At 45.7% G+C, this 26,714-nt stretch overlaps 1 protein-coding gene across 2 annotated transcripts in view; it reads left to right on the top strand.

The window, feature by feature from the left end:
* The window catches only part of csgalnact2 (chondroitin sulfate N-acetylgalactosaminyltransferase 2), a 58,377-nt gene extending 32,333 nt beyond the window's left edge, over positions 1–26,044 (top strand). Inside the window, exons 4-9 of one of the 2 annotated variants that reach the window (XM_072491488.1) lie at positions 7,907–8,123; positions 8,630–8,731; positions 11,980–12,158; positions 14,068–14,162; positions 17,863–17,944; positions 19,106–26,044. In XM_072491488.1, the coding sequence (XP_072347589.1) occupies positions 7,907–8,123; positions 8,630–8,731; positions 11,980–12,158; positions 14,068–14,162; positions 17,863–17,944; positions 19,106–19,398 (968 nt within the window). In that variant the 3' untranslated portion in view covers positions 19,399–26,044. The remainder of the gene's footprint in view (positions 1–7,906; positions 8,124–8,629; positions 8,732–11,979; positions 12,159–14,067; positions 14,163–17,862; positions 17,945–19,105) is intronic. The other variant, XM_072491489.1, reaches the window with a different exon arrangement.
* The last annotated feature ends 670 nt before the right edge of the window (positions 26,045–26,714 follow it).

Consider the following 26,714-nt stretch of genomic DNA (forward strand, 5'->3'; position numbering starts at 1 on the left):
TCGATTACGTTTACTTTAATGATGGAAAGGGGTAGGTATATACCGCAGTGCAAGAGTTTTATATCTGGGGGAAAGGCAATTATGATGCGATGAGGCATGACTTGGGATGCATCGGATGGAGAGGAAAACTGCAGGGGATGGGCACAATGGAAATGTGGAGCTTGTTCAAGGAACAGCTACTGCGTGTCCTTGATAAGTATGTACCTGTCAGGCAGGAAGGAAGTGGTCGAGCAAGGGAACTGTGGTTTACTAAAGCAGTTGAAATACTTGTCAAGAGGAAGAAGGAGGCGTATGTAAAGGTTCAGTTAGGGCGCTCGAGAGTTACAAGTTAGCTAGGAAGGACCTAAAGAGAGAGCTAAGAAGAGCTAGGAGGGGACATGAGAAGTCTTTGCCAGGTAGGATCAAGGATAACCCTAAAGCTTTCTATCGATATGTCAGGAGTAAAAGAATGACTAGGGTAAGAGTAGGGCCAGTCAAGGACAGTCGTGGGAAGTTGTGCTTGGAGTCCAAGGAGATAGGAGAGGTGTTAAATGAATATTTTTCATCAGTATTCACACAGGAAAAAGACAATGTTGTCGAGGGGAATACTGAGATTCAGGCTACTAGACTGGTAGGGCTTGAGGTTCATAAGGAGGAGGCGTTAGCAATTCTGGAAAGTGTGAAAATAGGTAAGTCCCCTGGGCCGGATGGGATTTATCCTAGAGTTCTCTGGGAAGCTAGGAGGGATTGCATGGCCTTTGGCTTTGATCTTTAAGTCATCTTTGTCTACAGGAATAGTGTCAGAAGACTGGAGGATAGCAAATGTTGTCCCCTTGTTCAAGAAGGGGAGTAGAGACAACCCCGGTAACTATAGACCAGTGAGCCTTACTTCTGTTGTGGGCAAAATCTTGGAAAGGTTTATAAGAGATAGGATGTATAATCATCTGGAAAGGATATAGAGATAGTCAACATGGTTTTGTAAAGGGTAGGTTGTGCCTCACAAACCTTAGTGAGTTCTTTGAGAAGGTGACAAAACAGGTGGATGAGGGTAAAGCAGTTGATGTGGTGTATATGGATTTCAGTAAAGCGTTTGATAAGGTTCCCCACGGTAGGCTACTGCAGAAAATACGGAGGCATGGGATTCAGGGTGATTTAGCAGTTTGGATCAGAAATTGGCTAGCTGGAAGAAGACAGAGGGTGGTGGTTGATGGGAAATGATCAGACTGGAGTCCAGTTACTAGTGGTGTACCACAAGGATCTGTTTTGGGACCACTGCTGTTTGTCATTTTTATAAATGACCTGGAGGAGGGCGTAGAAGGATGAGTGAGTAAATTTGCAGATGACACTAAAGTCGGTGGAGTTGTGGACAGTGCAGAAGGATGTTGCAAGTTACAGAGGGACATAGATAAGCTGCAGCGCTGGGCTGAAAGGTGGCAAATGGAGTTTAATGCAGAAAAGTGTGAGGTGATTCATTTTGGAAGGAATAACAGGAAGACAGAGTACTGGGCTAATGGTAAGATTCTTGGCAGTGAGGATGAGCAGAGAGATCTCGGTGTCCATGTACATAGATCCCTGAAAGTTGCCACCCAGGTTGAGAGGGTTGTTAAGAAGGCGTACGGTGTGTTAGCTTTTATTGGTAGAGGGATTGAGTTTCGGAGCCATGAGGTCATGTTGCAGCTGTACAAAACTCTGGTGCGGCCACATTTGGAGTATTGCGTGCAATTCTGGTCGCCGCATTAGAGGAAGGATGTGGAAGCATTGGAAAGGGTGCAATGGGGATTTACCAGAATGTTGCCTGGTATGGAGGGAAGATCTTACGAGGAAAGGCTGAGGGACTTGAGGCTGTTTTCATTACAGAGAAGAAGGTTAAGATGTGACTTAATTGAGGCATAAAAGATGATCAGGGGATTGAATAGGGTGGACAGTGAGAGCCTTCTTCCTCGGATGGTGATGTCTAGCACGAGGGGACATAGCTTTAAATTGAGGGGAGATAGATATAGGACAGATGTCAGAGGTAGGTTCTTTACTCCGAGAGTAGTAAGGGCGTGGAATGCCCTGCCTGCAACAGTAGTGGACTCGCCAACACCAAGGGCATTCAAATGGTCATTGGATAGACATATGGACGATAAGGGAATAGTGTAGATGGGCTTTAAGAGTGGTTTCACAGGTCGGCGCAACATCGAGGGTTGAAGGGCCTGTACTGCGCTGTAATGTTCTATGTTCTATATGCAGTATACATTGGGTCGAATGTTATAAGCTGAAGTGAAACTACAAAGTGGAAGCAGCTGTACTGATATTGCAGGAGCTAGTATTTCTCTATCTCTTTATTGTTCTAACAGCTGCCTTTGAACCCAGGTGTGTTGTGATCTTTTCATCGCACGCATCCCTATGATGATTGCCTTTAACCACTCGAACCAGTCATGCTGGTTTGTCTAAGGAGTCAGGGGCCGTGAGAGCCGATTTCACTATTGAAATTAAGATGGAAAAGGCCTAACCCTTCATGTCCCACACAAGCTGTGAACCAACGCAACAGCGAGCATTCATATAGCACGTTTAGCATCGTGAAACATCCCAAGGTGCTTTGAGGGAGCATTTTAAAGCAAACTTTGACACCAAACCATGTCAGGACATATTAGGACAGATGTGACCAAAAACTTGGTCAAAGAGGTAGACTATAAGGGACTTGAGTATTGCTGAAAAGGGAGGCATGCTTCTGAAGCCTTTCGCCTTGCACGCATCAGGACAAGTACAAGAATGCCAAATTTCAACGGGTTACAATAATTTATACTACAGGAGAAAAGGGTGCTGTTTGGTTAGCAGTTCCACGTTCTGGTGAGTGCAAGACGGAAAACTTCTGCAACTTGTCTCTTCAAAAATCTTTAGGTTTGAAGGAGTGTCTTGAGGGAAGAAAGAGAGATTTATGGAGGGCATTCCAGAGCTTAAATCCCTCAACTCTATTCCTCCCTCTCACGGCTGATCTGTCAGAGAGGTTTGATCCTTCAGCCTCAGCTCTGATCTCGAGCTGGTTCATGACAGTCTGTCTGGGCCAATTCCCTGGGGTTAGTGAGCAGAAAACAGCTGAGGTTTCCCTCGCTAATGATTGCTCCTACCGAACAGCTTGCTGCCACTCTCTCGCTCTCACTCACGCATATACTCACATCGCTCACATATACTCACATCGCTCGCATATACTCACATCGCTCGCACACACAATTATCGGAACAAATTGATACCCTCCTGACCGTTGTCACATTATAATTCTCATTGTGCAAAGTACAGCTTAGTCTCAATTTCAAAAGCATATGTATATGAAAGATTGAGATACTTCTCATCCTCATTCCCCTGCCTTATCCCCATAACCCTGATCCCCTCTCCATCACCCAAGGCTACAAAACACATTCTATAGTCCCCCGCTTGCCTTTTTAACTGCACATCTTTGTCAAAAGCAAAGAAACGTTTATCAACAGGACTCGCTGATCCAGTATATAACCTGACAACTGTTATGTTTGATGCACAACTTCAAGGTGCAAATTAACACACAGACTCACCCAGATCAGAAACTCCCACACATTTCCTCCCTACCCCCCAGCTGTATTCCACCCCCTGACATTTAAACATTTTAAAAAGCTCCTTGATTAAGTCAGGAATTTGGGTTTGTAAGTTCATATTTCTCCTTTATACATAGATGGCGTGTAGATAAGAACTCTTTCTCTGTTTCACATTTCACTGGTCCTCTTGCACTGTTGTTGACGGCTATGATGCTCCACATTTTGGATATGAGTGGGAGAAAACTCCATCAGAGATACAATTTCAGGTATAACCAGGAATAAAGAATGTTACAGTGAGGAAAGATTGAATAGGCTAGGGTTGTTTTCTTTGGAATGGAAGGGGCTGGGAGAGACTTAATTGTGCTGTATGAAGTATTGAGGGTCCTGGAGTATTTAGGAAAGGCCTATTTCCTATACAATCACAAGATATAGGAGCAGATGTAGGCTATTTGGCCCATTGAATCTGCGCCACCATTCTATCACGGCTGATAGATTTCTCATCCCCATTCTCCTGCCTTCTCCCCATAACCCCGATCCCCATATTAAGCAAGAACCTATCTATCTTGATTTGGCCTCCACAGCGTTCTGTGGCAATGCGTTCCACAGTTCATGGATGGCTGAAGAAATTCCTCCTCATCTCCGTTTTAAAGGCTCTACCTTCAGGCTGATGTTGTGCCCTCTGGTTCTAGTCTCTCCTACTAGTGGAAACATCTTCTCCACACTCTATCTAGGCCTCTCCGTATTCCGTAAGTTTCAATGCGGCCCCCCAATATCCTTCTAAATTCCATCGAGTACAGACCCAGAGTCATCAACCGTTCCTCATATGATGAGCCCTTCATTTCCAGGGACCATTCTTGTGAACCTCCTCTGGACCCTTTCTAAGGCCAGCACATCCTTCCTTAGATACGGGGCCCCAAACTGTTCACAATCTTCCAAATGGGGTCTGACCAGAGCTTGTACTGTCTCAGAAGTACATCCCTCCTCTTGTCTTCCAGCCCTCTCGAAATGAATGCTAACATGGTATTTGCCTTCCTAACTGCATGTTAAGGAGAATACTGAACTAGGACTCATGAGTCCCTTTGTGCTTCAGATTTCTGGAGCCTTAGAAAATTGTCTGTGCCTCCGTTCCTCCTTCCAAAGTGCACAATCTCACACTTTTCTACATTACATTCCATCTGCCTCTTTCTTTGCCCACTCTCCTAGCTTGTCAAGTCTTTCAGCAGCCTCTCTGCTTCCTCAACACAACCTGTCCCTCTACATATCTTTGGATCATCTGCAAACTTAGCAACAATGCTCTCAGTTCCTTCTTCCAGATCATTAAAGCATATTGTGAATAGTTTTTTTTCAACAAACATTTTATTAGTATGTTGTGAATATTTGTAGTCCCAACACCGATCCCGACGGAGCACCACTCGTCAGCAGCCTGCAAAAGACCCCTTTATCATCTCTGCCTTACGCCAGTTAATGTATCCTCTATCCATGCCTCCAACATCATGAGCTCTTTTTATATCCGCCTCCTGTATGGCACCTGTCAACAGTGTTCTGGAAATCCAAAGAGATGACGTTCATTGGATCCCCTATGTCTAACTTCCTCGTTACCTCCTCAAAGAATGCTAACAGATTTGTCAGGCATGACCTCCCTTTGATGAATCCGTGCTGACTTGGCCCTGTTTTCCGATGTACTTCCAAGTACTCCGCAATCTCATCCTTAATAATGGACTCTAAAATCTTACCAATAACCAAAGTCAGGCTATAATTTCCCATCTTCTGTCTCCCTCCCTTCTTAAAACATGGCCGTTACATTAGCCATTTTCCAGTCCTCTGTTCGTTAGGTAGTTCTTTTCTGGATGACACTGATTGAATGGGCTGACTGGCTTCCTTATGTATCATACGTTTGCCGCATTTCCGACAAGTGGGATACTATCCTCGTGGCTGACAGGAGAAGGAAGGCTACAATTGCCAAGTCCGGAGGAAAGGTTAGTTGGCTTGCATTGAGGTAGCATTCTGCCATTTGGCTCTGAGTAAACTCAAAGCTCCCTCCATGCAGAAGGACATGTTTCTGTTTCTTGTTTCAGTTCTGTTCCGAGTTTAAATTGTTAAATTTGAGAGCTGCTGGGGGGGCAATTGTGAAATCAAATCATTGTTGGATTTTCTAGTCACTGAATTGATGTTAGTAAAGTGCTTTAGTGTGAAATATAGCACTCTGCTAAAGAGGCCCCTTTAAATCACGCCTCTGCTCGGCAGTGGCTGAATAAATTAAATTCCATTTTGATTACATTCTGTCTGATTTTTTCTTTTCTCTGTGGAAACCTAATCGTGTTGCCTCTGCTGGTCATTTGGTGCTGTTTCAGACCTCCTGAGCAATCACAGTGCAACTGCACATTCGCTCAAAGCCTCTTCATCGCCAGACCTCGTCAAAGTCTTGCACCGCTTCCTGTGAGCGTTCTCCATCATCTGCGAGGGCGCGGGTTTGAGACTGGTGCCTTACACTGCCCTCTGGAGGGGAATTTGGAAACTTCTTTGCTTTCTAAACATCAACTTCTAGGAGAGAAATAAGCAGGGGAATCTTTGATTTTAACCTTTTGTGACATTTAAGTAGGGTCCTGTCTGCTTTTTTTTCTATTGCATGTTCAGCTTTAATGAGGAAATGATTGGAGCTGGTGTTTTGGCTGAGTGAGATCACCTCAGGTAAAGTATCTACTTCCAAAAATATCTCAGTGCTGTAGTTGACTATGCCCCTCTGTATGAATAGAGCCACTGAACCCAAGGTCACTTCCACATGTGGTGATGTGTCCCCATCAGTTTAACATCTAACGCAAACTGCATATGCCCTCTTGCCTCCCCTACAAACATTGTTAAATCGTGCTTTTTCGCAAACTTGTGGAATGATCTCTTGGTAAGTAGACGCAAAACCCCTGGAATGATTAATCACTATGGCATGTTCCATGTGGATGGGCCAAGTGATCTCCTTCATGCCACAGTAGCACAGTGGTTAGCACTATTGCTTCACAGCACCAGGGACCCGGGTTCGATTCCCGGCTTGGGTCACACTGCAGAGTCTGCACGTTCTCCCCGTGTCTGCGTGGGTTTCCTCCGGGTTCTTCGGTTTCCTCCCACAAGTTCCGAAAGACGTGCTGTTAGGTGAATTGGGAATTCTGAATTCTCCCTCTGTGTACCCGAACAGGCGCCGGAATGTGGTGACTAGGGGATTTTCACAGTAACTTCATTGCGGTGAAGTTGCCTACTTGCGACACTAATAAAAATTATTATATGGTTTTTTCCTCTTTCACAATGTTTCTCTTTCATCTCCGGTCTCCTCACGCTGTCCCCTGGCTGCGAAAGTGACTGAGTGACCTTTTTATTATTCACAAGTTGTGAGTGTTGCTGACCAGGCCAGCATTTATTATCCAGCCTCAAATGCCCTTGAGAAGATGGTGGTTAGTCTAGGAAGTGCTTGGCTCTTCCTCCCCTAATTCCTGCATTGGTACATCACCCCACAGCGACCCAGACAAAATCACAACCACGGGGCCATTCTAGCACCCCCATGGCTATGCCTGCGGCACACCGTGCCTTAAAATCCGGCCTGTGTTTGAGAGAGGGCAAAAGTTCAGAGGACCATTTTGGTAAACTCCGGTTTAAACAATGTATACAAGCATAAATGTCAGCATGCTCTATGTGACGAGCAAAGCTTTGTTATTTATATTAAAACAGAATGTGAAGCCCTTCATAAACAAGCAATATTATGCTGAACATTGTCGACCATTTGGTATGTAAGGAGGCTATTTGGCCCATTTATGTTGGTGTTATCTCCTTAAACAAGCTTCTGGACTTCCCTGCACCATTCATGTACCCTTTAATACTATCCATTTTGCCTGCCTAAGTCTCTCTTCATTGCTATGACTAAATGCTTCAATAACAAGTAGTGTGGTAAAGCAACCCATACCCTAATGAGCATTTTCCATCTCTCCTCTACACTTCTGGTCCTAATCTTGAGTCTGTGTCACGTTGTTACCAATTCGCTGTTATGTGGAAATATTTTGGCCGTTTACCATCTTATACCCTTTATAGTTCTGTCATTGTTTGTTCCAGTGATTATCGCCATAGTTTTATTTTACAAACAAAAACAGAAAATGCTACAATCATTCTTTTTTTAAGTATCCATTAATAGCTAAACATTCTGGTTCCTGCTTTCACATCCTTGTGAACCTACGCTGCCACTTTTCAAGCATTCCAATTTGATTTTTGCAATCTGCTGCACAAGCAGCCCTAACAGAAATATCTCGCGGGTGCTGCACCGCGATATTTCAGCGGACAGTAACTGGAGGGAGTGACTCTTTAGAATTCAATTTCTAATTTCCCGCTGTATTTGTGTATTTCAGGCTACTATCGCACAGAGAGGGACAAAGGGACCTTATACGAACTCTTCTACAAAAAGGAATTCCTGGATGAATCTCAACATGTCACGCTGTTCCGCCCCTTTGGACCGCTCATGAAAGTCAAAAGTGAAACTGTTGACGTCTCTCACCTGATCATCAATATAATTGTGCCCCTGTCCGGCCGCACAGAGGCATTCGCACAGTTCATGCAGAATTTCAGGTAGGAGCACTGTGAACGGATACAACCAATGGGAGCTGATAGTTGCCTCTTGGTGCTCCTCAATCGAGTATTTGAACACTGTGCAGTTGTATAGAGACTGTACAGTTGTATAGAACACACTGTATGGAGGCAAGTCGGGTTTCATGGCACTTTCTGTAATTTCCATGTTGAAAAGTTTTGCAGTGTGTTTTTTTACAAATTTTATGACTAATGTATACTTTTGTGGGTGGGAGGGGAGAGAAATGAGCATTGCAGGCATCCCTTTTCTCTGCTATTTCGAGGGAGGCGTGAACTCTCATAATAAATGGGTTAAATTGGTCACCAAATTAGCAAAGACATTTTGTACAGTCATATGCTGCATAACATCAAGGCCGCATGACTGTAATAATTGATGCATCTCCATTACGTGTAACTAGACCTCTTGTCTAAAGTGACTGGTTAATCCGCATCTCAATACCCAAGCTTTCATTAAAACACCCATGTCTCCAATTGTTAATTTCATGCAGGGATGTGTGCATACACCAGGATGGGCACGTTTATCTCACGGTCGTCTACTTTGGCCAGGAAGGATTAGATGAAGTGAGGAGGATTCTGGAGATGACTGCCAGGTGAGCCGATAGAAAGAAACACTTGTATTTCTATAGTATCATTCTTGACCACTAGACATCTCGGTGCATTACAGCTATTGACGTCGAAGTGTAGTTGCTGCTGTAAGCAGGAAACGCAGCAGTCCATTTGCGCTCGACAAACTCCCCACAAGTAGCAAGGTGTTAACCAGGTAAACTGTTTTTTGTAATGTTAATAGAGGGATAAATATTGACCGGATACCACCCCGTTCTACTTTGAAAATAGTGCTATAGATCTTCTACATCCAACCGAGCACTCAGAAGGGGCCTCCAGAGATAACACCTCTTGACAGTGCGGACTCAGTCCTGCACTAGTGTCAACCATTATTTTTATGCTCAAGCCCCAGAGTGAGACTCGAACCCAGAACCTTGTGACTTAGAGGCAAGAGTGCTGCCAACTGTGCCACTATCCGGAAACTCTCTGCAAGGGCTCCGTGGCGTGGTGTAGTGGCTCCAGATTTATGCACCTGAAGTTTCACATGGAGCGGGCTGTCCTCTGGTCATTCTTTCTCTAACTTGAGAAATTGGTTACCATTTCATTAACATGCAGTGACCCAAGGAAATCTTGGTTAATATCTCTTCCCTATGAACAAAGCGGGTAACTTTGTTAACAACATACTGGGTAATTGAGAGCGGTGGGACAGCAATGCACTGTGCTACATATGTAGGTTTGCACATGCAACCCCCATAGGTTGAGTTACATTTAATTAATTTTAAAATTCTCCTCCTTGTTTTCAAAGTCCTGGATGATCTTGCCCCTCCCTATCTCTAATCTCCTCAAGCCCCACAACCATCCGACATATTTGTGCTTCTCCAGTTCCAGCCTCTTGTAGGTCCCTGAACTTAATTGCTCTGCCATGGTTGGCAGTACTTTCAGCTACCGAGGCCCTATACGCTGGAAGTCTTTCATCAACACACTCTACTTTTCTCATCCTTTAATAAGCCATTCTTTTAATGCTATCTTATTGAACAAAGAACAAAGAAAAGTACAGCACAAGAACAGGCCCTTCGGCCCTCCAAGCCTGCGCCGACCATGCTGCCCGTCTAAACTAAAATCTTCTACACTTCCGGGGTCCGAATCCCTCTATTCCCATCCTATTCATGTATTTGTCAAGATGCCCCTTAAACGTCACTATCGTCCCTGCTTCCACCACCTCCTCCGGCAGCGAGTTCCAGGCACCCATTACCCTCTGTGTAAAAAAAGCTTGCCTCGCACATCTCCTCTAAACCTTGCCCCTCGCACCTTAAACCTATGCCCCCTAGTAATTGACCCCTCTACCCTGGGAAAAAGTGTCTGACTATCCGCTCTGTCTATGCCCCGCCCCTCAACCTCGGTTGTTCCAGTGAGAACAAACCAAGTTTATTCAACCGCTCCTCATAGCTAATGCGGTCCATACCAGGCAACATCCTGGTAAATCTCTTCTGCACCCTCTCTAAAGCCTCCACATCCTTCTGGTAGTGTGGCGACCAGAATTGAACACTATACTCCAAGTGTGGCCTAACTAAGGTTCTATACAGCTGCAACATGACTTGCCAATTTTTATACTCAATGCTCCGGCCAATGAAGGCAAGCATGCCGTATGCCTTCTTGACTACCTTCTCCACCTGTGTTTCCCCTTTCAGTGACCTGTGGACCTGTACACCAAGATCTCTTTGACTTTCAATACTCTTGAGGGTTCTACCATTCACTGTATATTCCCTACCTGCATTAGACCTTCCAAAATGCATTACCTCACATTTGTCCGAATTAAACTCCATCTGCCATCTCGCCGCCCAAGTCTCCAAACGATCTAAATCCTGCTGTATCCTCTGACAGTCCTCATCGCTATCCGCAATTCCACCAACCTTTGTGTTGGCCGTAAACTTACTAATCAGACCAGTTACATTTTCCTCAATCATTTATATTTACTACGAACGGCAAAGGTCCCAGCACTGATCCCTACGGAACACCACTAGTCACAGCCCTCCAATCAGAAAAGCACCCTTCCATTGCCACTCTCTGCCTTCTATGACCTAGCCAGTTCTGCATCCATCTTGCCAGCTCACCCCTGATCCCGTGTGACTTCATCTTTTGTACCAGTCTGCCATGAGGGTCCTTGTCAAAGGCCTTACTGAAGTCCATATAGACAACATCCACTGCCCTACCTACATTAATCATCTTTGTGACCTCCTCGAAAAACTCTTATCAAGTTAGTGAGACACGACCTCCCCTTCACAAAACTAGCTGCCTCTCGCTAATACGACCCCTTGCTTCCAAATGGGAGTAGATCCTATCTCAAAGAATTCTCTCCAGTAATTTTTTGACTAAGCTTTTTGTCATCTGTCCTAATATTTCCTTATGTGGCTCAGTGTCAAATTTTGTTTGCTAACTTTTTTATTCATTTACGTGATGTGGGCCATCACTGGTTCGGCCAGCATTCATTGCCCATTCCTAGTTGCTCTTCAGAAGGTGGTGGTCAACCGCTGCTGTCCTTCAGGTGTAGGTACACCCACAGTGCTGTTAGGGAGGGAGTTCCTGGATGTTGCCCCAGCGACAGTGAAGGGACGGCGATATATTTCCAAGTCAGGGTGGTGAGTGACTTGGAGGGGAATCTCCATGTGATGTGGTTCCCAGGTATCTGCTGCTCTTGTTCTTCTAGATGGGAGTGGCCGTGGGTTTGGAAGATGCTGTTCTAAGGAACTGTGGTGAGTTAGTGCAGTGCATCTTATAGATGGCACGCACGGCTGCCACTGTTCGTCGGTGGTGGAGGGTTTGAATGTTTGTGGAAGGGGAGCAATCAAGCGGGCTGCTTTGTCGTGGATGGTGTGAAGCTTCTTGAATGTTGCTGGAGCTGCACTCATCCAGGCAAATGGAGAATATTCCATTACACTCCAGACTTGTGCCTTGTAGATGGTGGACAGGCTTTGATGGGTCAGGAGCTGAGTTGCTCGCCGTACGATTCCTTTCCTTTGACGTGCCCTGGTAGCCTCAGTATTAATATGACTAGTTCAATTCAGTTTCTGATCAATGGTAACCCCCAGGATGTTTTTTGTGGGGGATTCAGCAATGGTAATGCCACTGAATGTCAAGGGGCGATGGTTAAATCCTCTCTAGTAAGAGATGCTGTGAAGAGCCTGATGATGTTTTACTGGGGTAAAGGTGCTATAAAGATGAAATCTGTTAATGCAGCCTTTATTGCTTTAAAACTGGAAATGCTGAAACAATGGAGTAAAAGTTTTTTTCTGTGCAGTGAAACTAATTTTCACAACTACACTCTGGTTCCGTTGGCTGACGAGTTTTCCCGGGGACGTGGTCTGGATATGGGAGCCCGGACCTGGGAGAAGGGCGAGGCGTTGATGTTTTTCTGCGACGTGGATATTTATATCTCTCCTGAGTTTCTTAACAGCTGCCGGATAAACACAGAACCTGGTGAGTTTAAAGACTTGAGTTTGATGAGGACCACAGCGCTATTATTGTATGCAGTGAATTTGTGAACCTTCACAATTTGCCTTTGCCAAGCACACGTGGAACCATTTAATGCTGAGGAAGGAAGCAGTGAATTATCTGTCTGTTTGTTTTGCTGTAACCTCTGAGTCAGAAGGTGATGGGTTCGAACCCCATTTCGGAACTTGAGCGCATAAGGTTCTGCCGACATGTCCGTGTGGTGCCTGTGGGTTGCTCTGGGTTCTGTCCTTCTGCTGAGGCGTTAACCAACCTCCTATTCCAGAAAGCCAGTTGGTGAAGGATAGAACTGGAGCCAATCTTTACACCCAAATTATTTATTATATACACATTACAAACATACACCTCCTACTGTCACAATCACAGTTTCAGCCTTTGTCCATTTACAGGGGGCTCAAATGAATGCCCAGTTAATGCCCACCACCTGCTCATAATTAAATCAAAGCCCTGTTTGTTGGCATCAGTTGATGTGACAATCTATTCAGCTCTTTGCTATTTAGAATATCTTTCTCCACATAGGATGATCCCTTAATTTCCCCACATGATGACTGCAGTTTAAAGGTACAATGCAAAGGTAAGTCTTTTTTTTCCCCCATCTAATACTGGGGTGCTGAAACCATTAACGTTCTGGTGCAATGTGTGTGACATGAAACTCTAAATCTGGTGCAGATCAATGGGCAGAATGACATTCTTATGTGGTGCATTATCCTATGATTCAACAAATAACTTGTAGCTTGAATGTCTGTACATCTTAAATTAAGTCCGCCTATTGCCTTGTTTTTGAATCTTTGACAAAGAGGGGGCGTTACAATGAGGGAGCAAATCTCCAGGGAGATGGCGATGCAGTGATAATATAGTTGGCCTAGTAATCCAATGGCCCAGGCTAATTCTCTGGTGATATGGGTTCAAATGCTACCACGGCAGCTGGTGGAATTGGATTTAATTAATACATCTGGAATCGAAAGTTCGCCTCTGTAATGGCGACCCTTGACCGCTATCATTGATTGTCACAAAAATCCACCTGGTTCCCTAATGCCCTTTTTTAGGGAAGGAAATTCTGGTCTGGTCTATATGTGATTCCAGACCCATGGCAATGTGGTTGACGTTGCCCTCTGAAGGAAGATCAAACCCATAGAAAGCATCCTATGGGTGCATCACAGCTTGGTATGGCAACTGCGACAAGACCGTAAGAAACTACAGAGTTGTGGACACAGCCCAGCACATCATGTGAACTCGCCTCCCATCCACTGACTCTGTCTACACCTCCCGCTGCCTTGGAAAAGCGGGCAGCATGATCAAAGACTCCTCCCTTCCAGGTGATTCACTCTTCCAACTTCTCCCATAGGGCAGAAGATACAAAAGTCTGAGAACACGCACTGACAGATTCAAATACAGCTTCTTCCCTGTTATTACCAGACTCCTGAATGGCTCTCTTATGGACTCTTAAAGGATCTTTCTGCGCATCTTCTCTACTGTTGTTCGCACTATACTCCGTATCCTTCACTCAATGTCAGTATATTTACATTGTGTATTTATCGTATGTCCCATGTTTTTCATGCATGGAACAATCTGCCTGTACGCGGAACAATACTTTTCACTGTACGTCAGTATACATGACAATAAATCTAAGTCAACTCAATGGAAATTAGGGATGGGCAACAAATGCCCACATCCCGTGAAAGAATAAATATTTAAACGGGTGAATCCACTGAGCATGATGTGAGTGGGGAAGATTGCATGCATTACTGTACACTTGGCACGTTTCTTTATATTACTTGGAGTAACTTGGGTTTTATACAATGTTTCCTGGAGTAAGTTCATTCGTTAGCTTTCTCCTCTTTTTGTAGTGTTTAATGAGCCTGTTGTCTTTCCACAGGTAAAAAGGTTTTCTACCCCGTTGTGTTCAGCTTGTACAATCCTGCAGTTGTCTATGCCAATCTGGAAGGTACCCCGTCCATTGAGCAACAGCTGGTGAGTGGCTGATTTTAAATGACGCAATTTATCAATTGTTAATTTTTTTTTAAATCACGTTTGTGTAACTGTACTTGCAAATTGGCATTCTGCAGCTTCACACTCCGACAAAGTCCCACTCCAGGAACTCACAAAGTGCTACGGGTGGGGGAGGGTTGGGGGAGATGGTGCCCCAGTGGAGGTGTCATCTTTCAAACTAAGCAAGGTCTGGTCAGCTCTTTCCAAGGGTCCCGGTGGATATTAAAGATCCCACGGCATTTGTTTGAAGACGAACAACGGCTCCTCAGTCAATGTCTGCACAGAAACCGAAGAACTGCTTGCTTATCCCGTTGTTGTTTGTGGAATCATTCTGTGCGCAAGATGGCTGATGCATTCACCTACTTAACAGCAGTAGCTGCCTGAAAGAAATTTATTGTGTTTGAAGCGCTTTGAGATAGCTCTCTTGGATAAGTGTACTACCAAGACAAATTGCCTCTCCTCTCTCCCTCCTTCCTTCCATCCCTTCTTCCAGCATGCCCTCCTGGAACTCCTTGATAGAGCCCAGCTCTGATATAACTGTTCCAACATCAAAAGATCTATAAACTTCTAAAAAGACCATTCCTTATTGTAGGTGCATTTTAATTTTCTAAATTAATGGAGAGGGGAATAGACACATTTCAATCTGTAGAAGCATGAATTGACTGTTTCACTTGGTATCTGGGTTTATTAACATTACAATTGGATGGAAATTAACCTTGAAACCCTCTTCCAATGATTTAATGAGAGTTGGGAAATACATGGGATTGAGGGATGCCCTGTTTATTTGTGACTGAATGTTTCATTCCTTGCCAGAATCTATCCCTTGATCTGGCAGATTGGTTCAACAGTTATCAGTCATACTGCTCAATGGTGCTGTGTGGAGTAGTGAAATGTTTTGTTCACATTGTCTTGGGAAGCTGACTGCACTTTTGTTCACCTCCATCCCCCAGCAGGATGGCCTGAGAACTCTCTGCTTCTCATCCACTGTCCGCTGCCTGGCTGAACCTGTTCTCTTATTGAACAATTTCTCTTGTAACCTATCTCACTGGCGCAGTGGTTAGCACTGATGCCTACGGCACTGAGGACCAGGGTGCGATCCTGGCCCCGGGTCATGTCTGTCTGTGTGGGTTTCACCCCCACAACCCAAAGACATGCATGGGAAGGTGGTTTGGCCACACTATCCGTTTTGCTTCCAATTTTCGCTCTTTCGTCGCCTTTAAGATTTTGATGGAGGTGTTCATAGAATCCATACAGTGCAGGGGACAGCCATTTGTCCCATCGAGTCTGCACCGGCCCAACGAACGAGCACTCTATCTAGGCCCACACCCACCCTATCCCCGTAAGCCCAGCTAGGGCAATTTAGCACAGCCAATCCCCCTAACCTGCACATCTTTGGACTGTGGGAGGAAACCGGAGCACCCGGAAGAAACCCACGCAGACACGGGGGGAACGTGCAGACTCCGCACAGTCACCAAGGTCGGAATCAAACCCAGGTGGCTGGTGTTGTGATGCAGCAGTGCTAACCACTCTGCCACCTTGCCTAATTTCAAAAATCTGGAGGGGAGTAGGAGAATTTTTAATAAACACTGCCCGTTATTGTGATCTAGAATGTACTGCCTCGGATACTGGGGGAAGTAAATTTAGTCATAACTTTTAACCAGGAACTGGATGAATATTTGAGAGGGAAACGTTTCCAGTGCAATAGGGACAGAGCAGTGGGGTGGGGTTTATTCATTTAAGCAGTCAGCACAGGCGTGATGGTAGAACAATGTCCTCCTGTGCTGAATGACTGCTGGACCTCCCAAGTGGCACTGGTGAGATTTTGCAGTATGGGAGTTGGTGAGTCTCCAAAGTCCAGCCATGGAAGGAGCAGTCGGGGGGGGGGCAATCAGGGGAGAAGCAAAGTCAAATATAAAGGGGGACTCCCTCGCCTTCTCCCCAGCGGGAGGGGACGAAAGGGGGAAGAGAGAGAAAAGGAAGGGACAAATGGAACTAAGTCCCAGCAAGGGTCAGAACCTTCAGGAGAGAGGTCAGTGAAGGTTTGGGAATGAGCGATAAGCTCCCGATCAAATACCGGTCAGTCCTGGTGGAAATTCGAAGTAAATCGACATTCATTGTTGTGCCTGGGCTCACTGTCCCTTTGCGTTCATGGCTGATGCAAGGTGGAAATGTTTTCAAAATAATTCAGGAAAATCACAATGTCAGTTTTGTTTCCAAAAATGAGAAACCCAATTTAAACTTTCATCGCCAGAATACAACCGTGTCCACCATACGAAACAGTCCATTGGCAGTTAAAAAATTCACCATGAGGTTTGGAGTGAAATTGAGCTCCCAGCCAGCATTGACTGCACTGAGCCCCCTGCCCGCCCTGAGCCCCCTGGACGCACTGGAATGCCTGTTGCTGTGCTCTGTCCGGAGCAGGTTACTGAGTTCGAAAAGCCACAAGTTTCTGAACTGTCCTGAGGCAGGCTGGTCAGTGGCTGCTGTATGGGGTATTGCTGGTCGACATTTTGTTGGCGGGATCCAGGATTCTGCTGGAATTGCCCTTCACGTGGTCCAACTCCGGCAATTCCATTCCTTGACTTCTCTGTCTCCATTTCTGGTGCTGAACTATCTACTAATTTCCATTATAATCCCAACGACTCCCACAGTTACCTCCACTATGTCTCCTCACACTCTTCTTCCTGTATGGACTCCATTCCATTCTCCCAGTTTTTCCGTCGCAACCATTCTGATGGTGCTACCTTCCATGATGACGCTTCCGATATGCACGTTTTACGTTTCCCCAAATGAGAATTTCACCCTGCCCCCCCCCCCACCCCACCACCACCACCAACCTCCCCGCACTTAGTTTGACAGGGCCCTAAACCATGTCCCTCCCAGTATTATGATGGAGCTCTCTTTGGCTTAATTTTCCATCCCATCATTGTCCACATTCAAAGGATCATGCTCCGTTATTTCTGCCTCCTCAGTCATGATGCCGCCACTAAACGCATCGACCCCTCCCCTCCCCTCCCTGTTAGCATTCGGAAGGGAGTGTTCCTCCCTCGATACCCGAGTGCGCTCCCCTTTCACTTTGGCCCTTTCCCAAGTCACCTAATGCAATCGCAGGAGGCGTAACTTCCGCAACTGTGATTGTTAAACAGGAGTCAATCTGCGTTTTAATTTTCTGATCAACTCCACTGTCCAAGGCTCCAAACACCTCTTACAGCGGCACTTTACTTACACGTCTCCCAGTTTAGTATACCGTATTCGCTGCTCCAATGCTGTCTCTTCCACTTGGGGACGACCAAATGCAGACTGGGTGAACGGTGTCCTTTACTCTCCCATTAACTCTTACTCTGGACCAATGCTTTGTTTCTTTACTACGACCATTGCCGCACTCTTTGCCTTTTGTTCCATGACTTCTTTGTCATTTAATCTCTCCCGCTCTCCCTGACCAATCGTTGCCCTTCCGTTTTGCTCCATCTAACTCGCCCCTTTTGTCAACAGGATAAAACCACCACGTTTCTACCTTCCTTGTTTGGAAGAAGAGTCGCATTGGACTCGAAATGTTCACTTTGTTTCACCCTCCACAGCTGCTGCCAGACCTGCTGAACATTTCCAGCATTATCTGTTTTTTAAATAAAAATCTTGCTTTTGTCCTGCAAAATTTGTTTATTTCTTTCCAATCTTCCCACAGGTGCATAAGAAAGATTCAGGGTTCTGGCGAGATTTCGGATTTGGGATGACTTGTCAATATCGCTCCGATTTCCTCACTATCGGTGAGTTGGCCAGAAAATTAAACCGCAGATTTGTCCTGTTCAACAGTCACTCTTGTGCAAGTTATTCACCTGTCCTTCTTTCTGTCAGTGACCAGCAGTTAGGGGTGACCCATCTGGTGACTAGACAGCACGCCTAACGTCTGCTAGTCAACTGTTTGAGGCAAAGATGTACAGATAACCCACTCCACTGGTGACTGTCTGACACCATGTCAAGTTGAGTTGCAGAGATTGACCAGAGCGCCCTTGCTGTCTTGTAACGAATCTGCCGTGGCTCAAAGAGTAGCAATCTTGTCTCCGAATCAGATGATTGTGGGTTCCAGTGTCACCGAGAGACATAATTGAGGCTGATGCTCCTCAGTACGGCACTGAGGGAGTGCTGCACTGTTGGAGATGTGCTGCCAGCTAATGAGGATGCTAAAGGCCCACTGACCACGATTGAGAGAAGCAGAGTTCCCCCTGATGTCCTGGCCAACAATTATCCTTCAAAAAAACATCACTTGAAGAAAAAAGACAGGGGGCGGCACAGTGGCGCAGTGCTTAGCACTGCTGCCTCACGGCGCCAAGAAGTCGGGCTCGATCCCAGCCCTGGGTCACTGTCCGTGTGGAGTTTGCACATTCTCCCCGTGTCTGCGTGGGTTTCGCCCCCACAACCCAAAAAGATGTGCAGGGTCGGTGGATTGGCCACGCTAAATTGCCCTTTAATTAAGAAAAAAAAAAGAATTGGGTACTCTAAATTTATTTTTAAAAACTTAAACAAAAAAGATTATCTGGTCATTATCAGTGGTTAGCACTACTGCCTCACAGCGCCAGGGATCCGGGTTCAATTCCGGCCTTGGTTAACTGCTCCGGTTTCCTCCCCCTGTCCAAAGATGTGCAGGTTGGGTGGATTGGCCACAGTCCATGCGGGGGAGTGGGCCTAGGAAGGCTGCTCTTTCGGAGGCTCGGTGCAGACTCGATGGGCCAAATGGCCTCCTTCTGAACTTTAGGGATTCTATGTCGGCCATGAATCTAGGTTGACGGTCCAGTGCGGCGCCGCCACCCTCCACTACCCCCTCCCTGCCCTGGTATCGTTGTTTGCAGGACTTTGTTTGTTTCGCTGCTTTTCGAGGTAACGTTGTGTGGGATACGTCTCGAGCGCAAATATCTTTTCTTTCTCTGCAGGCGGCTTTGACCTGGATGTGAGAGGCTGGGGAGGGGAGGACGTCCACCTGTACAGGAAGTACCTCCACAGTGACCTGATTGTGGTGAGGACGCCGGTCTCCAGCCTGTTCCACCTGTGGCATGAGAAACATTGTGTGGACGAGCTGACTCCGGAACAGTACCGGATGTGCATTCAGTCAAAAGCCATGAATGAGGCTTCCCAAGCTCACCTTGGGATGCTGGTGTTCCGAGAGGAGATTGAGGCCCACCTCCGCAAGCAAGCCTACAGAACTGACAGCGACATTCCTGACTGAGTCAGAGAGCTTTGCCACTCAACCTGTTAAGGCTTTTAATTTCCAGTCTTTTGGTCAGGATCTTTTGTGTGTTTTATAATGGGACCACAGATGTCTAGATATTACATTGTGCTGTCACGGTGCTGGATTCATGGCACTAAATGCGCTGATGGGTTTATACATCTCGAAGGAGCTCAGCATTGTGTGTGCCATTCGCTCTCGCAGTGCGAGTGTATTAGAGATCCCCGATACCCAGGAGGAGGTGGGAAGGTGGGTGGGAAGGAATTGCCACTTCCAAGTTACCCCATCCACACAGAGGGCATTCACCCCCTCCCCACCCCCCACCGCTTGCTCTGGTCCGTTGCTTCGCAGTACGCTCACACTGTAGTTCCGAGAGCGATGGGCTTTAAGTGGCTCAGGAAATTGCAGGGTTTCAGTGTGAATTAAGGGAATAAGGGCTAGCTGTGGAACAGTATTAATATCCTGTGAATAGGACCACAAATACACAATTTCCGCGCGCTCTTTAAACTGTTTCTGGCCGTCTGGAGGAGGAGGAGATGTAGAACCATGCAGGGTGAAGGCCTGCCAGAACCCGGGTGCACCTCCTTTGTCTACGTGCCGTCAACCTGGCTCATCTAATAATACTGTTGATTCTGGACCTGAAGGCTCTGCATTCAAACCCGAGCGAAGAGCATGGTGCACACTGAAACTGAGGGGGTGCTGCATTGTCAGGGGTGCTGATGTTTGAACGAGATGTTCAGCCCCATGGTACGATTCAAAGATGACCAGAGGCGGTCTTCCAGTGTCCTGCCCAATGTCACCGCCTCTCTCTGTCTGTCTCATTCGTCCTCTCTTCCCCTCGCTGTTTCAGCCTACAATGCCAACAAATGAATTAACGCACCTCATCAGTTCTGGCGCAGAATCATGATCCTGTCTGTCAGACGAGGAGAGGCTGCTACAATCTTAATCAGTGCTTGTTAAGGCCGAGGAAGAAAAAGACCCATGATTTTTTAACTTGAATAATTGAACTAAAATGTGTGCGAGAGCTAAAAAGGTTAGTCTTGTGTACAAACATTTTCAAAGTACCTTATTGGATATAAAATGCTTTGAGTTGTTTCTAAGACATGATAAGAGAACTATGGTATTGGATTGTTAGTTAAATTTTCAACTCCTATTCATTTCATTTGGGATGTGTAAGGGTAGCGGTTGGAGGTGAGGAGCGAGAGGTGAGTTCAACAGTGAATCATTCCAACAGTGGCACTCTCCAAATCTGGCATCACTTTATACCATTTATTTTTGATTGATCTTCCATTACCAACTATCAGGAACACTGCCAACGCAAAGATACTGTAAATACTTACATGTGAGATGCCCCTTCAACATGGGACCCACCCAAAGAAATGCTGTAAACACCCCTGGTGCTCATTTGCGACCAGGGTTCACATCTCTGCATCTATCGATCAAAATTTACGCCTTTACACTGGCTGGTACACTCTCCATCCTATTCCCTCGTTTCACCCAGCTCATTTCTGTCCCCCTATGCTGCAGATTTTTAATTGCTTTCCCCTCCGTCTCTCCCACTGCACTGCCTGTGGCTTTAAACCTCTTTCTCTGTACCCTAATCATCTCCCGCTGGTTTTCAATCTATCCAAAGAACTTGCTTCCAATTTGTGAATTCAGCTAAAGCTGGGATTCAAATTCTGAGACGGGCTTCCCATTGAAAGAACACTGCGGTCGGCATTCCAACAACCAGTAAGACTGGTAGCTAGGATTTACGATTATGGGAGGTGATCACTTTGAAATGTGTGTATTTTGTAAGGGGTTAGTTAGCAGAGAAGCTGGGAAGATGAAGCCACTGCCCCAGAGGACAGTGATATTGTTCCAAGTTACAATGGTGCATGACTTTTGGGGGGGGGGGGGGGGGTGAATTCTTGCAGGTGCTGTTCCCATGTGTTGCTGCCCTTGTCCTTTTGGGTGGTGGAGGTCACAGGTTTGGAAGGTGCTGGTCAGTTGTTGCAGTGCATCCTGTAGATGGTGTACACTGTTGCAACTGGGCGTCGGTGGTGGAGGGAGTAAATGTTTTAAGAGGGTGGATGGGGTGCCAATCGAGCGGGTCTGCTTTGTCCTGAATGGTGTCCCAACGTCGAGTGTTGTTGGAGCTGCACTCATCCAGACGAGTGGAGATCATTCTATCACATTCCTGACTTGCGCCTTGTAGATGGTGGATAGGATTTGGGGAGTCAGGAGGTGAGTTACTCGCCGCAGCATTCCTAGTCTCTGACCTGTTCTTGTAGCCACAGTATTAACATGGCTAGTTCAGTTTCTGTTCAGTGGTAATCCCCAGGATGTTGAGGATTCGGCGATGGTAAGGCCATTGAATGTCAAGAGGATATAGTTAGATTCTCTCTGGTTGGAGATGGTCATTGCCAGGCACTTGTGTGATGTGAATGTTATTTGACATTTTTCAGTCCAAGCCTGGATATTGTCCAGGTCTTGCTGCATTTGGACATGGATTGCTTCAGTACCTGAGGAGTCTCAAATAGTACTGACCATTGTACAAACGTCCCCACTTCTGACCTTATACAAAAGGGGCAGTCATTGAGGACACTACCCTGAGAAACTCCTGCAGTGGTATCCTGGGGCTGAGATGATTGACTTTCAACAACTACAACCATCATCTTTTGTGCCAGGTATGTCCCGAAAGACGTGCTGTTAGGTGAATTGGACATTCTGAATTCTCCCTCAGTGTACCCGAACAGGCACCAGAGTGTGGCGACTAGCTTTCCACTTTAACTTCATTGCAGTGTTAAAGTAAGCTTACTTGCGAGGCTAATGAAGATTATTATTATTATTATGAATCCAACCAGAGGTGAGTTTCCACCCCCGATTCTCATTGACTCCTCTTTTGCTAGAGATCCTTGATGCCAACTCTGCCAAATGCTACCTTGTTGTCAATGCCAGTCACTCTCTCCTCGAAATAGAATCGCTACCGTGCAGAAGGAGGCAATTTGGCATGAAAGAGCACACTACCTAGGCCCACTCCACCACCCTATTCCCGTAACCCCGCGCATTGTTCAGGGCCAACCCACCTAATCACCTCTTCGGACACTGGGGCAGTTTAGCAGTTCAGCTCTTCTATGTAATGAGATCAGGAGCTGAGTGACCCTGGCCGAACCGAAATTGAGCGTCAGTGAATAGGTTGTTAGCACTGTTGATGACACCATCCATCACTTTGCTGATGATCGAAAGGAGGCTGAAGGGGTAGTAATTGGCTGAATTGGATTTGTCTCGCTTTTTGTGGACGGGACGTTGCTTGGGAACATGGAATAGAGGTAGATGATCAGCCATAGTCTCTTTGAATGGCAAGGCAGGATCGAAGGGCAGAATGGCCTTGCCTCTTCTCCTAATTCCGATGTTCTTAAATCTTTAACCGCTTTTCTTTAACATATCACTCAGGGGTTTGAATGAAGCCTGCAGTTTGGTTCACCTGAACTGTCTAAACCTACCCCAATGTAGATTGAAATAAAGTTCACTTGTCCAACTCTCAATTAGGAGGGTCACCAGCTACTGGTGAATGAATGAATGAACCATTTCTTGCCAAAACTCCAAGTCAAGATGACAAGCTATGCACTGGTAACTGTCTCCTGACTATAAAGACCATAGTTATCACTGCTTGAATTGATGCATGGAAACATGAAGGTATTTATGGATCGGGTGACCTAGCAATTTGAACAACAAATAATTAAGACAGGGTTACGTCAGAGAGGTTGTAAAGGGAGTTCACTGTATCAGTGAACTTCAGTATTGCTGAATCACTGATGACTAAATATTGAGATACCACCATGTGATTCAAACAGTTGCGGATACACCCAACTAATAGTTATAAATAGTTATGAGAGTGATTAACTTGCAAATTCCATAACCGATTTAAATCAAATAAGTTGTAGAAGTGGTTCCGTGCATCACTAATTCTACATTAATTGGATCATTGACAATTAAATTAGAATTGGATCAGCGTCTGAGACTATACCAGATGGGTGAGAAGTATTTAAGGAATAAAATGTCTGGGACAGGTGGCATTCGGCAGCGAGACTGTTAAATAGACTCTATCTCCGGGCGGTTTACCATATTTCCATGGCTCATATAACTTTGTCCTTATGATCTATGTGGCCAAGTCGAGCCCCTTTTGAGATGGGAGATTTGGGTTCTGAAACATCAGGTTGATGGGCCTCTGCTGGGCAGAAGTGTCTGCTGCGTTCTGATCCTCTGGACCAGCAACGCACCTTATGCCTCAGTACTGATATCCGAGCTGACTGGCTTAACTCTCGCCTTCTGTGATGTCAAGACAACTCGCACCATTAAGTGACAAACTTACCTCTGCCTGTACCCGGTTAATTTGACCACGTAATTTACCCTCTTACTCTGTGCCCTTGGTAATCTTCATACTTAAGTACCTGCCTACCTCTGCTAGGTGATGGGCACAACAGAAATAGCGCACTGCTACAGAACTAGTAACAGCTGACAAAGGGCGTCTTGGCCAAGTCCAGCAGCCTCTTTTATATACCTTTCGTTCAAGGAGAATCAGCTTTCTATTCCATTGACTGTCCTGGGGTGACACATGCAGCAACGGGTTGCTTTCCTCATATTGTCCATCACTTATTAACAGATAACGGTTTTGGAAGATGTCAAAGTTAATGAGGTATGGATGCCTAGATGACAAGTGCTACATTTTACTCCCCTAACATTTCAATTTTCCTTTAACAAAGTGTTTTTGCACAGGATTTGCCTCCCACTAATGCACATTTCTCGAGCTCAGTCCTCTACGCAAGTCTCTTATTACTGATCAGGAAAATTTGTTTCATTGTCTTTTAAAATAAATTTAGAGTACCTAGTTATTTTTTTCCAATTGAGGGCAATTTAGCGTGGCCAATCCGCCTACCCTGTACATCTTTGGGTTGTGGGGGCGAAACCCACGCAGACACGAGGAAAATGTGCAAACTCCACATGGACAGTGACCCAGGGCCGGGATTAAACCCGGGTCTTCGGCGTCGCGAGACAGCAGTGCTAATCACTGCACCCAAATTAGTTTAATTGTTGCGTGCTTTTAATTAACTTTCATTTCCTAGCATCTTTTAATCTCCACTTTGACTGGTCACCTTTACTGAAACACGCTTAAAGAAGGCAGTTCACTTTCCCAATAACATTTAATGATAAGGCTGAAGGGGGAGCATGGAGCTGTGGCTAATAGTGATGGACAAGTCCGATGCTGATGGCTCACTGCCTTTGCTGAGGAGGGGGAATGTGATCCAGACATAAGGTGACGCCCATTTTGGGGGCTAAGTTGCAAGTCCTGTCTGAGTATATACAGCAGTTATTCTCCTGTGAATTTTGAAGTAATGTCATAGCCCAATTATACTTACCCACCTCCGTCCCCAAGTAACTGTGGCTATGTCTGTTTTTTTTGTCTAGAGTTGGTAGATCCACATGATTTTAGTTGCTCATTTTTATTTATATTTAAATAGCTAAACATTCAAATGTTTACGGCACGCCATTGTTTACGGCATGCCATTAACATAAGCAAAACATGCAGGATTCAGTTAAATGGAGGTTCACCTGAGTTTTGAGAGCCAGTTTGATATTGTCACTAGCTGTGTCCTTTTTTATTTCTTTTTTTTAAAACAAATTTAGAGTACCCAATTATTTTTTTTTCCCAATTAAGGGGAAATTATAGTGTGGCCAATTCACCTAACCTGCACATCTTTGAAATGTGAGGGTGAAACCCACGCAGACACAGGGAGAATGTGCAAACTCCACAGGGACTCGGGGGCCGGGATCGAACCCGGGTCCTCGGTGCCATGAGGCAACAATGCTAACTACTGTGCCACTGAGCTGCCCCTGTGTCCTTTCAATGGAATTTTTTTGCCAGTATTAAAAATGCAGAAGTGGAGGTGATTAGACAGCCCCTAACCTGACAACCCTGTTTTACCCCGATCCATCTTAGTTGCACTTGGGTGTAAAGTGCTAATGAAATTCCTTCAGCCAACTGGGATATAGCTATACATTAGTGTGGCTGAATCATTAATGGACCAAACTCCTTTTGACTTTGAAATGAAGAATTCAGAGATTCTGGAAAGGTTTTGGGAGAATTAATCTTTGCCTCCTTTTGGAGGCTCGGTTTTTTAAAAAAAATGATTTCTTGATTTGGGGAGAGGGTAGTAATGTTAATTTGTCAGGAGCTACCCAATTTAATCCCCCTCCAGTTGTGTAAAATATTTACCATTAGACATTGGGTTCAATACCTTTCACAGGTTCCAGTAGTGGGATGCTAATGCGAAGGCTTGGGTAAAGGGAAGGAGAGTTTGTTGACATGAACGATATCTTCAAGGAAGAGGAAATTCCCTACGGGCTTGCCATGCTGCTAAAGAGAGTGTCATGTAGATGGAAACATCCTCTCCCTGCCGCATACCTTGAGGCCTCCTTCATGTATCAGCAGATATGAAAGCTTCATGTATCAACGCACTATGTCTTCAGATGAATTATTGCTCCTAGGAATGGTTGCAAACTTCTGAGTGACTCTTCCAGTCTTGCTCGTGTTAAACAGGGCAAGCTGATGTTTACTGTTGAGAGTGAGTGAGGCTGCTGTCTCAATAAAAGCTGAAGCACCGTGTGGGTTGTGTTGCCTTTTACTCGATCTTGCAAACTCGGTTGCAGAATGACTCACGGGTAACTGGGTAGAGTGTGAAGACTGACAGCAAGGTCCCATACGTGGCACCCAGATTGAATCTCTGAACTTGGGCTGAACACACACTGAGGAAATAATCATTGAAGTTACAAGACCTGTTTGTTTTGGTACAGATTGACATCCAGGGTAATAAATGGGGTTTCCTCCCAGACCTTGTTTCTTCTTCTATTGGCCCCCATTCTCGCCCTGCTCTCGGTCTCTTTTGAATGAGACATTACGGTTGCGACCCTTTCTGCTCCCTCTGGTATGTCCCATAGACTGTTTCAAAGAAGAACAGGGGAGTTGTGACTGGTCAATACTTACCCCTCAACCGACATCAGTAAAAAGGTGGATGTCGGCACAGAATTCGGGGAGAGGGACTGTGAGGTTCTCGAGCAGTTTGACACAGGGAGTGAGAAGGTATTGGAGATTTTGGAGGACTTAAAAGCGGACAAATCCCCACGTCCGGATGAATTGTATCCCAGGCTGCTGTGGGAGGCAAGGGAGGAAATTGCAGGGGCTCTGTATAAATGATACAGATGAGAATCGAAGTGGATGGGGGGTGGGGGGGTGGAAGGAATGAGTTTGCGGAAGACACGAAGATCGGCAGGGTGGC

Source organism: Scyliorhinus torazame, chromosome 28, assembly GCF_047496885.1.
Source record: "Scyliorhinus torazame isolate Kashiwa2021f chromosome 28, sScyTor2.1, whole genome shotgun sequence".
Lineage (NCBI taxonomy): Eukaryota > Metazoa > Chordata > Chondrichthyes > Carcharhiniformes > Scyliorhinidae > Scyliorhinus > Scyliorhinus torazame.